At 36.4% G+C, this 19,458-nt stretch overlaps 1 protein-coding gene across 1 annotated transcript; it reads right to left on the bottom strand.

Annotated features, from left to right (window-relative positions):
- Positions 1 to 7,681: 7,681 nt before the first annotated feature.
- On the bottom strand, positions 7,682 to 10,852 carry LOC116002386 (putative late blight resistance protein homolog R1A-10). The gene is made up of 3 exons (XM_031242514.1): positions 8,746 to 10,852; positions 8,495 to 8,645; positions 7,682 to 8,387 (listed from the first exon to the last, which is right to left on the bottom strand). The coding sequence occupies exons 1-3, from the start codon at positions 10,850 to 10,852 to the stop codon at positions 7,682 to 7,684; spliced, it is 2,964 nt and encodes a 987-aa protein (XP_031098374.1).
- Between the last annotated feature and the right edge of the window lie 8,606 nt (positions 10,853 to 19,458).

Below are 19,458 nucleotides of genomic sequence, written 5' to 3'. Positions count from 1 at the left end.
TCTATGCTTTTTCGAAGACGGTGCAATGGGTGCCCGAGTCTTGGCGGAATGGCTCTCTTTTGTTTTCTCGTCTTCTAAAACCTTGTATTGGGACAACCGACTTCACGTAGAGCTCTACGCTTTTTCGAAGACGGTGCAATGGTTGCCCAATGTCTTAGCAAGACGACTTTTTTCTTTTCTTCTTCTTTTTTTTTTCACACAAGGTGGCCTCATTGGGCTCTTTTGAGTATACGATGATAAACTTCTCTTTCACAACCCCACACGCCACCTTCAAGAGAGCAAATAAGTCTCACTTTTGCCCCAAGTTAACCAAAGATTTGTTCATTTCCGGGCTTAGCACATTTATCTTTATAGAGTTGAAAAGTGTACACTCCCACTTCGATACCTCCTTGACTATGGTCCAAACCAAATAGAGGGTGAACATCATGCAAGCATACAATATAGACAATTTTAACGTGTAAAAGAGTTTATTTCTGAGGATATTCACAATTGAGACTCAATCATTCATTCAAAGCACACATTTTCAAGCTAGATTAAACAAGGTATTAACTTCAAGCATATGCAAAGTTCTACGCTAGGCATCACATATTTGATCAAAAAGCTTTAAGCACAAAGTGGTGCTTTCCTTTCCACACTTTAGAAAGGAACATTGTCCTCGATGTTCACTCTATGAGCACGGTGGGAAAGACATAAGGTCATATCTAGTGCAATGCCTCTTTCCACACTTTAAAAGCGGGCTATGGGCTAAGAAGATCACAACATTGCTTTTATGAAAGACTTAAACACATGCAATGCAATGCCACGTAACCTCCGGTTTCCACACTTTAGAAATTAAGCATATAGGTAAACAAAATACATAGGGGAGATAAAGAGACTCCCCTTTCTTTTCGACGCTTTACCATTTCGTGCCCTTGGCTCCTCTCATCACATAAACTTCCCTGCAAATCCATAAGCTCAATGCATATTCATAAAATCTTTCATTAGCCACGATTAGAGAATTGAATCTAAAGGTCCTGCAAAAACACAATTGAATCTAAAGGTAAGAAATGAAAATTAAAGCATGCAAAAAATAAAAGTACCCTCGGGTTGCCTCCCGAGAAGCGCTACGTTTTACGTCTTTAACCCGATGCAACTATCGATCCATCATTCAAGCACACTTGGATGGGAACGAGTCCTTTCTCCCCATCCACTCTCTCTTCTAGATATGCCCTCAAGTGTTGGACATCCATAAACTCTTTTAAGTCCACACACTCCTCCAAAGATTGGCAACTATCTACGTCCAAATGTATGTTATTTTCTTCTACATTATCCTTTTCTTCCTCTTTCATCTCTTCTTTAAACTCCTCTTTATCATCTTTCATCTTTTCCTCAACTTTCTCTTTTACATTCTCTTTTTCAACTCCTTCTACCATTATTTCTTGTTTCTCATTCCCCCTCTCTTCTTTCTCAATTTTCTCATTTTTTTCAACACTCTCTTTCTCTTCAACATTCTCATATCCACTCCCTTCATCATTCACAACTTCACTGCTCATATCAACAACAATATTTTCAACACAAGTGCTATCACAATCAACATTACAATTATCAACAAAGGTAGGAACATCAATGTCATCACAATCATCATCATCACACATATCACCCCATGATCTAGCACAATTATTACCAAGAGTAGTGCTACCACAACTAGAATGAAAAGTCTTACCACAATGTGTTGGTTCGAAGGTACCACCATGAGGTTGTTCATTATCCAACCCTACTTCCACCTCCTCATCTTTCTTTACTTCAAATTCATTTCTATATCCCTCGTATTGATTTTCCTTCTCTTGGCCTTGCAACTCTTCACTAACGGGGATCTCTAACTCACTCTCCCTTATATCTTCAATGACCTCCTCTAAGGGCACTTTGAAGCTCACTTGCTCCTTACGATTATGCCCACTTTGATCAACACTTGGAGTCACTCTAATATCCTCCTCCATGCTATCATCCGGCACAATGTTAATTCCCAAACGCCTAGCCAATGCCCAAGTTTCCTCACTTAATCCATACTTTCCTTGAGACTTGGCATTGCACATTTGGTTAACTTCATCCTCATCATAGTGGCTAGAGGGATAAGATTGAGAATTGTAGCTTTGATGAGATGCACTCCTTCTATCTCCCCGGTGTTCATAGTAGTAGTTCTCTTGATCATGATATCCATCCTCATAATCATCCCAGTAATACCTAGGTGTTTGGTATTCCCTTGAATGATCATAAGAGATGTCTCTCCATAGTGGTTGGGCCCTCCTAGAATGTTCATGGTCATAACCATAATACGACCTTTGGTATCTCTCCGGTGGATCATCATAGAAGAATCCTCTTTGAGGTGGTGGTGGATCTCTCCTTGAGTAGTGGTAATCACCATATTCCATATCATCATATTGAGCTCTTGATGATTTCCTTCGTGGTAGATCATCATACTCGTATGCCTCATCATCATGTGTCCTTAGTGATGGCCTTCTTGGTTGATATTGTGCTATATAGTCCTCACCATCTTCATAACCATAGGGGTTAGAAAGTTGAGCATTGTAGCCTCCCCGTGTTTGCATATATCCTCCTTGGTCTTCATAGTAATCCTCTTGTGGATATCTTGCTTGAGAATACATCATAGAGGATAAACCTACAATCACAAAGACATGATAGTGTTTTGCAACTAGAAGTAGTTGCTCACAAGGTAAGCTCCGTGTGAAGAAACAAGTAAATGCAATAAACAAAAACAAGTAAACGAGTGGACTAGACTCTCTAACTTAGAAGCCTACTCATGTCAATCCCAAAGTGGACTTGCTTACACAAAATCGATGCCTTCCCCGGCAACGGCGCCATTTGATTAGGTTAGCTTGTTTGACTAACTAATTAAATAGTATTAGCTGGTTGTAAAAATTGGAAAATGGTCAAGTAGGTCCTCAAACTTAATTGACTTTAATTTTCAGGTAAAGTTTAATTGACTTTTCAGGTAAAGTTTGAATGTCTATTTGACCAATTTTCTTTTAAAAAATTTGGTAAATTAGTTGTTTACTTTTAGGTGATTGTATGTAAAATGACCCATACAAGCATAAAAAAGTTAAAATAGTATAACTAAATGTATGTGGTAATGTCACAACAAGCTTGGTTGGCATGAGTGGTTGAGCACCCTCATCCCTTGAGAGAGGTAAGGAGTTGAAACTCCATACTCTCTCGTAAATTATACTATGTAATGATTTTTGTAGTATGAAATATATTACTTGAATATTTCTCACAAAAAATCACTACATAATATTTTTATAAAGTATAATTATACTACGTGATATGATATGAAAACTCCGAATAATTATACTACGTGATATTTTTGTGGAGCAGGATGTTAGTCGTATCATGAACACTCCGATTTCTCTAGTATCCTGACTCGTGGGCTTGGAAAGGTAACATCAAAGGTTGCGTGTCGATCTTTCTTATGTTGGTCTTCTAATTAAGCAATGTCATACTATTGTTAGAGACATTAGAGACGTAGTCGTTTGTCATGTCAAAAGGTCAGTTAATCAAGTGGCTCATGTACTTGCATGGGCGACTGGATCTGCGTCTATCTTGGTGTTTGGGACTATGTTCCCCCAGAATGTATTTCAAACTTGTTTCTTGTTTGATCTTAATGAGGTTTGATTTTCAAAAAGAAAAACAAAAAATGCAACTGATTGCACAAACACATCTTTTATTACAACACGTACAATGCATGCTAGAAAATTACTAAATGAACAAAAATGACTGTGAAAGTTACTAAGTTGAGAATATGTAAGTTTGTATGAAACTCTAATGGAGTTCAAGTGGCTGTGAAAATATATATATATATATATATATATATATATATATAATCAAGATATATGTAAAACTACATGACCTTATAACTATTATAAAAAAAAATTATAAAAGATAATAGGGAAAATGACACTTTTTCTCCCTTGAATTATATTCTTATAGAGTTTTTTCCATCTGAATTATTCATGTATTCACATTATCCTTCTCAAATTATTTTGAAAGTGGTGATTTTCTCCCCTCAGGCGTTTAGACTATTAAAAATAAGATCAAAATAGGTATTTTATTTATTTTTCTTCCCCAACAATAGGGAAAAAACGTCACTTTAAAATATTTGAGGCTAATGTGGATACATTAATAATTTAGGGGAAAAAGTGCTATAAATATATAATTCGGGGGAAATGTCATTTTACCAAGATAATATAAATATTTAAGCATTATGTTCCTTCAAAAAGGAAATTAATGTATTATGTATAAATAAATAATTTAAAATTAGAATACAAATTATAAGTGCACAAGTACAAATTAGTATATTGAACAGTGTTAACAATTTTGGAGGAAAATGGAAAACAAATGGGAAATTTGGAAAGAATTGATGAGTGTACAATATGAAAAATACAATGTATAGTACAAGTTAACACTATATATATCTATTTACATCAACATATTTTCTATTACCATTAAAACCCTTACCATCGTTGGCTTTTATTATATTATATTATATTATATATATATATATATATATATATATATATATATATATATATATATATATATATATATATATATATATATATATATATATATTATTATATACTAGTTAATTTTTAAACGCGCATTGCACGATTATTTAATATCCAATGTTTGTATTTAAATAAAGGGATAAGGGTCAAATAGACCCTTCAACTATAGGCTAAAGTGCAATTAGCCCCTTAAACTAACAAAAGCTCCAATTAGACCCTTCATCTCTTCACTTTTATGCAATTGAGTTGATTAGCAGGTTACATCTAGGTAACTGGTAATTTTTTTTTAAATTTAAAATATTAAATTAAATAACAAATATATTTTTAACTCAAATAAATTAATAAATTTATTATTTAAAAAAAAAAAAAGAAAAAAACCTCCGGCGACCTTGATCTGATAAAAAAAAAAAAGAAAAAAACCTCCGGCGACCTTGATCTGATTAAAAAAAAAAAGAAAAAAACCTCCGGCGACCTTGATCTGATTACAGTTAGTAGTGAAGGAAATTGGCCTCATTTGGGTTGGGACTTGGGATACTAGTTTTGATCCTCTAGAAAGGTTTCTTTAATTTTGTTCAATAAAGTGAAGAAAGAAATGGAGTGGGAGAAGCAGAAAGAAAAGCAGCAAGCGGAAACGATGGAGTGGGAGAAGCAGAAAGAAAAGCAGCAAGCGGAAACGAGCAATGGAAGTCTTCCGCAAGCAAATCGCCGTCTATGCCACCATTTGCGAGCAGGCGAGAGCAATGGAATCCGGCGGTTTTTATATTTTATTTTAAATTATTATTTTTTTAAAAAATCACTTTTACCTGTTATTAACTTGCCTTTACCTACAAATTGAGCTAATTGCACAAATTTAAGAAGTTATAGGCTTAATTGCATTAAAGTGAAGAGATGAAGGGCCTAATTGGAGCTTTTATTAGTTTATGGGGCTAATTGCATTTTGACTTATAGTTTAAGGGTCTATTACTCTATTTGACCCTTATCCCTTAAATAAATAATTCAAAGTATATCAATGCAAGATTATATAGGAGAAGTTCATTATAGTTGCCAACAAAATTAATGTTTACACTTTTCTAAAAATAATTATCTAAATACTTATTGTAGTTGGTATTATGGTATTAGATATAGTAGATACTATTTTTTGTTGGAATTACTCTAAGTTTTGTTAATTCGCTTTTAGATAGGTTTGTTATTATCCTCATCTTCATTGCTTGCCCGCTTCTTTTTGTTGATAGTGTTTTATGTGCAATTTAGTTATTGGTGCTAATTTGCAACAGTCGTTATACCATAGACCATGGATCATGACTGATACTACAGTTGTGTGTGTGGAACTGATACTGCAGTTGTGTTGAAAAGAAACTGCAGTTACGCGGAACAGAGGTCGTGTCATCCGTCTGGAACTGCAGTTGTGTTGAACTGATATTGCAGTTGTGTTGAACAGATACTGCACTTGTGTTGAAAGGATACTGCAGTTGTGTTGAACAGATGAATGTCCCCTGTTCCACGCAACTATAGTTTCCTTTCAACACAACTGCAGTATCTTTTCAACACAACTGCAGTATCCATTCAACACAATTGAAGAATCCGCCATGATCATGGTCCACAATGCATTGTAGACCATGGTCCACCATATAATTTGCGAATTTGCAAAAAAGAACCATTTTGAATCTAAAATAGTTCAACAACATTATTGTTATTTTTGGGTGATTGTTGTTTCAGTTTCTTAATTAATTATATTAGATTTAAAGGTACTGGCTTTGTTGTATGAGTTGCAAACATAAATAGCATCAAAAGATGAGTATGCATTACTTGCACAAATTGAATGTTGAAAATATACCAAAAAAATACTAGAAAATGGGCAAAATCATATCATCAGCGTATCTCCTACACTTATATAACAAAAATAATACCACAAATTACTAAACATTCCAAAAAATTAAAAAAAATAAAAAAAATATCATATTTAGCAAAATAATAATAACACATATTTTTACAATAAAAAAATAAATAATAAAAAAAGGTGAGCTTACTGGCAAAAATGACATGCGGTGGCAAAAGTCCGGTGATAGGAGGGGAGAAAGGAGGAGACCAAGGAGATAACGGCTAAGGGTGGTAGTGGTGGAGGTGTGAGATCGGCGTGTTGGCAACGATGGAGATAAGGCACGGAGAGATCGACGACGATGGAGAGATGGCGGCGGTGCGTTGTAGACGATGGAGATACGGCAAATGGCGGCAATTATGAGAGAGGAGAGAGAAGGTGCAAAAATCGAGATCACTTTCGGAGAAAAAAGGTCGAGGAAAGATAATTATTGTTTTAATTTATTACTTTCAGAAAGGGTCGCAAAAAGTATTTAATTACTTTTTTTTTTCTAATTTTATATTGACCGAGTTTTCGCAACCCATTCTTCCAGGATGGGTCACGGAAACTCGACGTTGTTTTTAAAGAAACTGTGTCCCTTTTGATTTTAAAGGGGTCGCAGTTTCTTATTAATTTATTTACAATTTTACCACCACACATTTTTTTTAACCAAACATCACCAAAGATTGGCGAAATGTCTAAATTATATGTTTTTTTTTTTTTTTTGCTAGTGCTTGTGATTACCAAATAATATAATTTAATCTAAACAAACCGATGATGCTGGACCTTCGAGATTCAAACCCCCCATCAATGGACATTATTCATTAACAAACACATACATGAATAAATACGAAACCAATTGATGGAAGAATGCAAGCTGACGCAGAAAAACGAATTGAAAGAAGCAAATTCAGTAACCCTAGACACGTAGAGTGCTGTGCTTGGAATACGCTACTATGCAAACCAACAAAACTAGCGAAAGCAATCAAAAGGAAAAACTCCAGACTCCTGGAGAGGGAAAAACTCTCAAGCCCTAGAGCGAGAGAAAATATTTAGTTGAATTAACTCAATTTTTACACTGTAAATGTGTATTTTTAATAATTTTTATAAAGAAGACAAAAAACTTGTGTGCCTGTTATCGTAAAAATTAATTAATAAAATAAAATGTTTATAATATATATAAGAACTTTTATTAACTATTACAAACTTTACACAAGTCTAGTACAATTCAATAAAATAAAATCATTTAAAAAGTTTGTAAAACCTACATAATTTGACATAATGCAGCAAATCCAACGATGGCCACTACAGGCACTATTATTGGCGCTAGGCCTAGGCCTAGGCCTAGGCCTAGCCTCGAGAGCGGTGTAGCATCGCGAACGACGAGCTTGTCATTTCCAAGTTCTTTTTGTGCTTCTTGAATTCTGTAGGCAGAATTCAAAAGAGGACTGCAATTGCTAATCTCAATTAAACGCAAATTGATCATATCTTCAAAGCTATCAGGAAATTCTTTCAACAAGCGGCAGTTACGAATGACTAGGCGCTCAAGGACAGGGTAATGGTAAGGAGTAGTGGCTTCCCAGTACTGGAATTGGTCGCAGTAGTCAATGAGCAAGAACTTCAACTGACAAAAACCCTCGTGGCTTGGTTCCCATGTCTCGCCGCAGACGGCTTCACGTTTCAGTTTGAGCACTTGAAGGCTAGGAATGTTGCCAATGATGTTTATATGTTTCCATCGCAGACGAGTGTGATATAATGTAAGTTCCTTGAGGTTCTGCGGAAAGGCTTGTGGATTCCTGAGGCATATGTTTTGATTAATTGCTCTAATCTTTAGTGTCTCAAGCTGATTTAGATGGTGAAGATTTTCCAAGATGTTGTTCAGACCAACTTCTCGATCGTCGTCGTCGTCGTCATTACCCCTACCAACACCATCAGCATCACCACCATCATCAGCATCAGCATCATCATCACTACCACCACCATCACCATTATCACCACCATCATCACCATCACCATCATCACCATCGCCATCACCATCACCATCACCACTACCACCACCATCACCACTACCACCAGCATCACTACTACCATCATCATCATCATCATCATCACCATCACCATCACCATCACCGCTATCACTACCAGTACCACCACCATCACCATCACCATAACCATCACCATTATCATCATTATCATCCGCATCACCACCACCATCACCATCACAAATACTACCATCACCATCATCATCATCATCATCATCCCCACCACCACCACCACCACCATCATCGTCGTCATCATCACCACCACCATCACCACCATCACCATTACCATCATCATCATCACCACCATCATCAGTTTCGGGTCTACAAAAAATCCCCAACTTTCTGACATTTGGAATCCTGGAAAACACTTCCTCTGTGCAATGTCGCGGACTCAACCAATAAAGCGTGTGCAGCTTCTCCTTAACCTCATTTGGAGGATCAAGTGAAATCAAATAGCTGCACTCAACGTGACTTAGCTCCTGCGATGCCCACATTTCAGATGACAAATAATGGCAAGAACTAAGCCCATCAATGATGCTGTTTGGCTTGTGTGACACAATAAGAGTCTGCAAATTCTGACTACGAGACAGCAAATGCAAGAGATACCCAAGTGGAAGAGATGAATCGCCCAGACATATACCAAGATATCTCAGAAGAGAGATACAATTTAAGGATGAGCCGGAGGTGATTGGACGACTAAATTCCAAAACTCTTAACAATAAACCCCATCTTAGGTCATCATTTGGCTCATTAACTTCTGAAGATGATGCATAACTTGTACGCTGCAAATACAAAATAGAGCGAGGTACATAGATATTATCCAAGTCTCGGAGACCATCACGTCGTATGATCTTCTTTGGCCAGAAATTTAACCAACGACATCCTTCTTGTTGCAGTTCGCCGCAGGGATGTTGTTCGTTATCAGCATTCAGCAGCTTCTCTTTTATTGCCTCCCTCACACAAAACTCATGTACCATGTTGTGCATCCTACATGTCTTGATTTCGCCATTGAAATGCCGGTTATCAATTAGGATTAAGCACCTATCAAGAAGATCCTGTAGATACCCATGAGCCACCTCTTCCAGCTTCTCACTGTTTATTAACTCCACGAACCCCTCTGCAATCCATAGCCTTACAAGTCTTTTGACTATAATTGCTTTGTCTTGTGGGACAGTGCTCAAATATAAAAAGCAAGATTTCAAATGCAGTGGTAAGTAGTTGTAACTCAGGGTGAGTATTCTTGAACACTGCTCACTAAGATCTGTAGTTACAACTAGTGAATTTGTTTGGTTTTCGAAAACTTGCCATTCCTCAACGGTTTGGCTCAGTTTGGACAGAACTCCTGCAACTACAACAATCGCCAGTGGTAACCCGTGGCATTTATTAACAACCTGCCTCCCGATTGTTTTAAGTTCAAATGAAAAACTTTGTATTCCAGGAAAGCTTTTGCAAAATAAATTCCAACTGTCTTCTTGATTTAGAAAACCCAAGGTATGAAGACGGTTACCTGAGTCATCAGCACAATCAGCAACCTCTTTGTGTCGAGTGGTCAACAATATTCGACTCCCACAGTTGTCATCAGGAAAACACAACTGGATATGTTCCCAACAACTGGTGCTCCATATGTCATCCAAAACAATTAGATACCTCTGGCCCCTCAAACATTTCTGTAGTTTTTCTGCCAGTTCACTATCTGTTACTTTATCAATCTTTGCTGCTTCATTGTTAATGAGGTCAAGTAACATCCTTCGCACATCATGTTTTTGGGAAACAACAGTCCACCCAAGAATGTCAAAATGTGACAAAACCAATGGATCTTCATACAACCTTCTTGCTAAAGTTGTCTTCCCAGTACCTCCCATCCCGACAATCGAAATTACTTCTCGTCCTGATGAGCCCTTGGGGATGAGTTGGTCCATTATCTCTTTAAATTTCCCGCCACGTCCTTCCATAACGTCTGAAGCTGCGGCGTGTTCTGATGATCCACCACACGAAGCTTGAGGATCTGCACTTGGAAAATCTTGGACAGGGCTGTACAGTATCCTCCTAATTTCGACCTTCAAATCATCAGTGTCCCTTATAGCTTGTTTTAAGGTCGAGGAGAGTCTTCTCTGAGCTTTTTGTCGTTGCGGATCACTGTATGTTTCTCCGTATATAGTTTCAAGTTTCTTTTCGATTCTGTCTTCTATTTGGAACACTGAATCTTTGATTTTAGGTTCCAGATTTTTGGCTGCAACGTTATCCTTGGACTTGTCCAAGAATTCTTTTAAAAAGCCAAGACTTTGGTACAGATATTTCACCTGTTCTTCATCCTCAACTATCGCACTTCGTCCCGGGTTCAGCAAGTCCAACTCTATTGTTCGCATCAGCGAAGATAAAGCAACACAGGCCATCTCCCTCACACGCTCTGATCTCCCTTTTAGTTGATTGTATGAAAATATAGAGCAATAGATATGTTTTCAAAAAAATAGAGCAATAGATATGAATTAATATGCACCTTACTCCATATATGAATATAATATTGCAACTTGCATTAAACAAATTTGTTCTTTGTACTGCTTTATCGTTAAATCTCATATAACCATGGTTGAAAAAATAGATAGGGACACTTATGGAGCGCCTAGTGCCTAGACGACAATTAATATGTGCTCATGTATTTTTTTTTTTACTTTATTTTTTTTGTGTTTTAAAAATTTGTATAAAATTTTTTATTTTTTAACACTCAGATAATTATAAACTATTTAATATTTTAATAATTAATACTAAAATATTAAATATTAACTTAAAAAACACCAAAAAGGGAACAATAGCTAATCGGCCGACTAGGCGACGACCTAGTCGGCCGCCTAGACCACCGATTATGGTGATATGCTAGGCGGTTGGCTGGCGCCTAGCGCCTAGGCACAGATTAGGTGCCTAGGCGGGAATTTTGCAACACTGCATATAACAATGGATTCTTAGCTCGATAGCGATATTTAATTTTAAATATTTTAAGCATGGTTGCAGTAGGCGCTAGGCGCTAGTCGAGCGGTAGACTAGTGCCTAGCGCCTAAGCGGTCTAGGCGGTACCTAGGCGGCGACCTATAAAAACATAAAATTAATTCATGTGTGGGGGTGTATGTCATATATTATATTATATATTATATATATATATATATCTCTTACTTCTCTTACTTATATAAATAAATAAATTTAAATATATATAAATATAATAATAAAATTAACAAGGCTGACTCGCTCGAGTTAACTCGGCTAACTCTGCCGAGTTGGGTGAGTTAACTCGGCTAAATTCGGCCTAGTCGGCTGCCAACACGGCCCAGTCGCCCGAGTTAGGCGCTAGGCGGCCTCCTAGGCGGCCGGCCACCTAGGCGGACGCCTAGGGAGCAATTCGCCTCGGCCTAGGAGCGCCTAGCGCCTAGGCGGGTGCCTAGGCGGCTTAGGCGGGGATTTTTGCAATAGTGATTTTAAGTATTGAATTTCATATATTTTTTAGTGATGAGAAAATCCAAAGCCACAACATTAAAAATGTGCACAGGGAAGGCCTATAAGGAGATAAACTAGTTTAAGTTGCACATAGTTTATTAGTTCAAACTAAGAAGTCAAACTTGTAAAATTTTGATTCTCAGACCCTTTTCATTTTATTTTTTAGGTAAAAAGGATCAAATACACCCTCAAACTTTTGATAAGAAGCCAATTAGGCCCTTGAACTTTTGAAAGTTGCAATTAAATCCATCAACATTTTATTTTGGAGCAATTAACCCCACTGACCTGTTGGTGACCTGTAATTGCAGGTTAATTAGGTTTCCGCCGAACCTCCGGCCAAACTCCGACGAACCTCTAGCATTTTGGTCAAAATTAGCCACCGACAACGGTCGCAGCCGGAGAAGGCGACCCAACTGGTCGCCTTCTCCGGTCGATGGAGATTGCGACCAGTTTGGTTGCAATCTCCAGTCGACGGAGAAGCCATCTCCAGGCAATCTCCGTCAACGGGTTGGTCGCCATCTCCGTCTACTGGCGTCTATTGTTCACAGATGCCTAAAGTTTACTACAGGCGATTGTTCCTTCTCAGAAATTATATAACAGGTGTCTGTTCTTGTCAAGAACAAAAGCATAAAGGTTAAAAAATTTTAAAATAAAATAGGTGTTTGTTTCTTGGAAGGAACAAACGCGTATTCTTATTCTTTTCAAAAAAAAATTAAATTTTAACTCATTGCTATAGTAAAGTGACCAATTAAAACTATTAGGACTCTAGAATAGAGAGTCAGATTGTCAGATTAAAAACAGTTAACTGAGACAAATAAAATGGGTGGAGTAAAAGTTTCCACTCATCATTGCCATATTCATATTCTCCTAAGATTTAGTTTGTTGGAACAATATTTAGACAAAATAATCCATAACAAGTTTGTAATTACAGATTAGAGAATTCCCATGATTAATTATGATATTTCACATAGCATACAACATTATATATCTTAATTAAAGCACAATGAATTGACTCAACATTCTCACAAAATTGCAAACTGTAAATAGGGACGTATCCATGAATTTGTTCCAGTGGGGGCAAAATATTAAAAAAAAATACTTAAAGAAATATAATCATAAATATTGTTGGATATAGGCGATAAATAAAACATTTCAAAACTTTATAAAAATATTTATAACAAAATATGAAACATAATTAATTTGATAAATTAATTCAAATAGAAAACAAATTATAAATTACATATCTCATTATATATATATTAAAAAATTCATAAAACTTATGGTTTCGCATAAGCAATTGTGCTTCCCATAGGATTCGACACACGACCTTTGCTAAAGCAAAACACAATTTTACCATCTTGTCTAGCTTACACTTTATTCAATGCATCTGTTTTTATATATTTATATCTAAAACATGTATATATATACATATATACATACAAAGCTATATATGGGGTGGGGTGGGGTGAGTGGGGGCAGGTGCCTCCACTGCCCCCAGGGCAGCTCCGTCACTGACTGTAAATCACTAGATTATCTTTTGTAACAACTGAAGAAGAGACGGAGCCACTTGGTGATTGCAGGGGGCCTTGGGGGCCTCCCAACTTTTTTTTTATTAATATTATATATATATATATATATATATATATTTTTTTTTTTTTTTTTTTTTTTTTTTGTTTTTGGCCCCCCTCTACCCATCCAAAAGTAAAATTTTTTATTTATTAATATCATAATGTTTTTTTTTGGCCCCCCTGTGCCTCCTCCAAAAGCTTCCAGAGTTCTAAAGTAGCTTTTAAAAAAAAAAATTAGCTGCACCAGCAGCACTCCCATCCAAAAGCTTACTCTCTCCATCCACAGGCTTCCAGATAAGCTTTAAAAAAAAAAAAAAAAAAAATCAGCTGCTACTCCTGTTGGTGTGACTGTGCGAGAACTCCGGTCTCCGGTGGCCTGAAATGATTTGTGTTGGGTCCTCCTACCTATTATATTAAATGCATTAGGTTTTTTTTTTTTTTTTGTTTTTTTTTTTCTTTAGTGGCCTTTGTGCTGTTGGTCTCTTCAATGGCCGACAAAGCCTTCACACGTGGGCTGCTGCCGTGAGTGAGCTATAATTGTTTAAGCCTAAGTATTGCCTCAATTGGGTTTTAAGTGTGGTCTTTGAAGTTAAGACAAGAAAGGGCTTAATTATGCATACAAGATATATTCTCATAAATATGCATTCTTAAGTGTGGTCTTTGAAGTTCTCTGACTTCTCTCTAGAGCTCCACACAAATTTTTATACATACATTATTTAAAAATGATGGATTGCATGCTCCAACGAGGTGTTTCCCGTGGGTGGGAAGGTAGTGCACACGATTCTCGCGTCTTGAATGATGCACTCACACGTTCGAATAGATTTAAAATTCCAGAAGGTATAAAGAATACAACTATCATTTTTTTATTATGTTACAATATATTATATAAAAATTACATATAAGTAATATTATGTTACAATATATTATATAAAAATTACATATAAGTAATCTTATGTTACAATATATTATATAAAAATTACATATAAGTAATCAAGTTGTGTACACTTGTAGGAAAATATTATCTTGGTGATGCTGGATATGGCATCCAGAATGGTATACTTACTCCATACCGTGGTGTTAGATATCATTTGAAGGAGTTTAGTGGTCATCGTCCTGAGAATAAGAAAGAACTATTTAATCTCCGTCATTCGTCCTTAAGAACAACTATTGAGAGACTGTTTGGAATTTTGAAGAAACGATTCCGTGTATTAGATGCAGAACCATTTTGGGATTTTATGACACAAGTGGATATAGTTTTAGCTTGTTGCATAATTCATAACCATATTATGGGAATCGATCCTAATGATGAAATTAATCAATCGTTAGTTGATGATGATGATGGTAGCTTGTTGACATTATCTCATACCCAAAGTGAAGAAAGACACGAGGCTAGACAGTGGAATGCAAAGAGGGATGAAATTGTAGAACAAATGTGGAATGACTTTAGTAACTAGTTTGTTGTTAAACATTTCTTATTGCTACTTTGTTGGATGTTATTAGTTGTTAAACTTGGATTAGTCTATGGTTGATACTTGTTTTATTGTTAAACATTTCTTAGTGTTGCTTTGTTGAATGTTATTAATTGTTAAACTTGAATTACTTTATAGTTGATATTTGTTTTATTGTTAAATATGATATATACTTTAATTTCAAAATTATTTGTATTTATTATAGCATCATGAATAAAGGCAAGGGAATTGGCACTTCTAAGCAATTTAGGTGGACAAAGCCAATGGAGGATGTATTTCTACAGATATTAGCTGAAGAGGCTAACAATCCCAACAATCCAACTAACAATTTTAGATCTTCCTCATTCAACCGTGTTGCTTCAACTATTTCTGAACAATTCAATGTTGCATGTGAATCTAAACATGTAGAGATAGAATCATTTGAAAATAATGAAGAACACGTGGATGACGATTTGCCAAGTGAAAAAATTGAGTGGAGTTGGTTGGGATGATTCGTTGAAAATGATTACGTGCGATTCATCAACTTATATGGAGCTTATCTCAGTAATGTTTTTATTAACATAATTCTAATGTTAAAATTTTTTAATATTACATACTTTTTAATATATTTTTGCTTTTTATTGATAGGCAACTCCCAAGTATTAAACTATATTGAATAGAAAAATTGAGTATTATGATGAAATGTCTATTGTTGTTGGGAGAGATTATGCTGTAGGAAGGTTTGCAAAATTTTTTGCAGATATTGAGTTAGAAGGTACCAATGAAGAGATGACATAACTCCTGAAAACTTGCATGACCAAAATGATGAAGAAACTAGGGGGAAAACATCTATATCGACTGCTACTTCGTCTCGAAAATCAGGGCGTAAGAGAAAGTCACTTGACTTGAAAGTGGATGAAATGGCAGAGCAACTTGGTAACATTGCATCAGCCATTAAGTCATTGAGCACCGGTGGCATTGATGAAAGTGAATTGTATCAACAAGTGATGACAATAGGCTCTGACTTTCACGAGGATGATTTGTGCAAAGCATTTGAATTTCTAATGACAAATGAAGTTCAAGCTAGAATTTTCAAGGTGAAGAGTTCAAGCTTGAAGAGAAAGTGGATTGAGAGCTTTATTTCATCTTTGAGTTAGATATTGGTTATGTTGGATTTTATGACTTTCTCTTGAATGATAAGACTTTAATGTTGGATTGCTAGTTTGTTATTTACATATCTTATTTTGGATTGTAAAATTTGGATGGGATGATCAACTAGTTATTTAGGGACTGTTATTTTGATATCTTATTTTAGATTGCAAGGCGTTGGATGCAATGATCAACTCTATTTTGGTTTATTATTTTCAATTGTAATACTTTGGTTAGTTATTTTGATATTTTATTAGTCATTTGTTAATTATGCTGAAAATTGTTATTATAAATGTTGGTATATTTAAACAAATATACTAAAATACGTAATTATAGAATTCTGTTCATTTTCCAGCTCATTTTCTGGAAAATGAACCAAACACACAAAGACAGTTTTCTGCTCTGCAGCCAAACACAAGAAAGGAAAATGATTTCTGAAAAATGACTCATTTTCCAGAAATCATTTTGCTACTTTCCAAACACACCCTTAGATCTGATTTGGAAAATGCAGAGTCTAAGATTGAGAGTGTTATTAGTATTTGAAGACCAAGTTGTCATTAAAAGGCATCATCATAGGTGGTGGGTGATGTTGGTTTTTGCTTCTTTCTAGATCACAATCTTTCTATTTACTACACATTAAGAGGTTATGTTGTCAAAGGAAACAACTCACTGCTATAATCCAGAAATAAGGAAACCATTTGATGATAATTGGTATATTCAATAGTTGTACTGTAAAATAAGGTTAAAACAATGAAGAAATAATTTATCTCACTCGGTGAAAGATTAAAATATATACAATGGTGAGCAACATTCCCAAAAAGCATACAAATGACTCGGGGAAAGATTCTCTCTTTGTGCTTCAATAGGTTGAGAAAATATAGAAAAATAAATTCCGCAATCCCGCTCACTGCTGTAGCTAGAGCGGGCCGGAACAGCAATTTTTACAAGTATGATAGTTTGTGAAACTTCAATCCATTGCATCCTGATCTATCCATTATTTGATTTGTGATTTATCAACAAAAGCATGAGTATGCCCAATGTTTCTTCTCTGATATGTAAGGAGGAATATAGTCCTCTGCAGAAAGTGAAGATCTGTTGGCCGGCACAAGAACAGAACTTGTGTTTTTCCAGTGGCGATTCTCCTTGCAACAATATTGTCAAAAAATAAATTTGAAGATGTTGGTACATAAACATCAACTACAGAAGATACATAAAATCTACACTCTTTGAGTTCAGGTATTTTAGGATCTAGGAACTTGGACTTCTCATCTGCTGGAATGATTGCATCCTATTGCAACAAAACAATTTATTTGTTAGGACCAAACACTTACTATTACGCCAACAATCCCCCTAACTAGCCGCTTGGTGACAATTTTCCAAGCACCTATCAGCCTTAATTGTAAACTTTTTTACTCTTGAGAGCTATATATATATATATATATATATATATATATATATAGCTCGTAGCGAAAGCACAACTATTATATTTTTTAAATGCTGCCATATTTTCAATAGGCAGGGTGCTTGACTTAGCCCTTCAGGCTTCTGCCCAAACTGCACAGTTTTTGCTCTTTAACTGCACAATTTTTACTTTTTAAAGTTATAACTAGCAGCAAATTGAAGGTTCAACTTTATTTCCTTACATATTGTCATATTTTTTAGAGACATGGTGTTGGACTTAACCCTTCAGGTCTCCATCCAATAATCATCTGGCCACCTTGTGTTGAATTTGACCCTTCATTGACCTCGGTCCAATAATATTCGAATGAAGGATCATTTTTGGAGTAAAATAAACAACATATATAAAATTCACGTACATACCTTGATAAAGGTTGATGATTGTAGTTTTCGCGGTGGATGGAAAGAGGTAGGTGTTAAAACGGAAAGATTTCCGAGTATCGTTCTCAAAGGACGGCAAGGAGGGAATTTGAGCGGTAAGGGGATTAAGCACAAGAGTGTTTAGTGTTTGAAAGCTAACCCAAACATAGTAAGAAAGGTGCATGAAACATAATGAAAATAAGGAACAAAACGTTGGAAACAATCAATTGGAAAGGAGGATTTGGATCTTGCAACTTATATAGGTATCCTTGATTTCCTAAGATATTAGGCTAACAACACTTAGATAATGAATATGAGACAAGGTCACCAACACCACCGCCACTCTCGTGGTCAATGGACTCACTCCTTAGACCGTAATGTCATCCTTGTGATCACTAGGCTAGGAGAAGCATTTTGTCAAACACGTTATGTGCCTCTTATCTTCCACTTCTCCCTTTTTTCAAAGGTGAGAGGGAAATGTGCTAGGCTAGGCTAAGGAGTAACTCTACTCTCGTAGATGAGACTCCTTCTCCAAACACCTCTCATATAGGTTGAGCACCCCTACACAAGAGTCAAAGTGGATCACCGCTCACACAATCAAACTCATAATCAAGCAATTGCAACCTAATTAGTCCATTCAAAGCTCAAGAATATCCATACAACATTGCTCAATCCAAATCCACAATGAACTATCTAATCATACTTGGAATTGAAATAGCAAAAGGTAAAAGTAATGACAAGAAATTAAAAGGAAAACTTAGCTAGGAATTGAACCTTGAACTTGAAATTGAATGTTGATTACAAGCTTGCAACAATGGAATTCTTCTCTAATTCTAATCTAAGCCTAAGAATTGCAATGTGGAGTGATCTCTCTAGGCTAATCCTAGAGAGAGAAATATTCTAAGGTGTGGAATTGAAGTGTCTTGGATCCGGAATGCCAAACCAGCAGAAAAACTCCCTTTTTAACCCAAAAGGCGCTGCCCGACCCGCTGGACGCGGGCCGGACGCGCGTCCGGCCTCGCGTCCAGCCGAGCGCGCTACGGCACGCGACCGGACCCGAGGCGAACGCGGGCGTCCGCCCCGCGTCCGAATTTACGGCCGCAGGACTTTTTCGGCTCTCTGATGGACGCGGGGTGGACGCGCGCGTCCGCCCCGGCATCCGTCAGAGAGCCCGCAGTAATTTTTGACTTGGGAGCGCGTCCCCAACGCGTCCGGGCCCTGTTTCTTCGCCTGTTTCGATCTTTGTTCTTCGTTGGTTCTTTTCGATTTCGTTCTTCCATGTTCCTCGGGTTTCCTCTCCAAACTAACGCCATTTTCCTTCTTTATGCCCCTTTTCTCCTACAAAACAATTCACGATGTGTGGAATGGATACGTAAGACAATATAAAGCATTCTAATGCAATTTAATACTAAAACATTCATAAAAGCCTTAACTTGTATACCAAACGATCCACAAATAACCTTATAAAAGTGGTATCTTTTGCGCTTATCAAAGGTGTTAGGAAAAATATTTGTAAGATGCTCATCAATACTT

This window comes from Ipomoea triloba, chromosome 13, assembly GCF_003576645.1.
Source record: "Ipomoea triloba cultivar NCNSP0323 chromosome 13, ASM357664v1".
Classification (NCBI taxonomy): domain Eukaryota; kingdom Viridiplantae; phylum Streptophyta; class Magnoliopsida; order Solanales; family Convolvulaceae; genus Ipomoea; species Ipomoea triloba.
Note: the sequence above shows the minus strand (reverse complement) of the source record. Positions and strands in the feature narration are given on the sequence as shown.

Bases quoted from the DNA above. Each gene is read 5' to 3' on its own strand.
- LOC116002386 (XM_031242514.1), bottom strand. From the start codon at position 10,852: ATGGCCTGTGTTGCTTTATCTTCGCTGATGCGAACAATAGAGTTGGAC. The intron at 8,646-8,745 runs GTAATGGTGATG...TGGTGATGGTAG, and splicing joins TGGTGGTGATGATGATGATG to TATTTGTGATGGTGATGGTG. The intron at 8,388-8,494 runs GCTGGTGGTAGT...TGGTGGTGGTAG, and splicing joins ATGATGATGGTAGTAGTGAT to TGATGATGATGCTGATGCTG.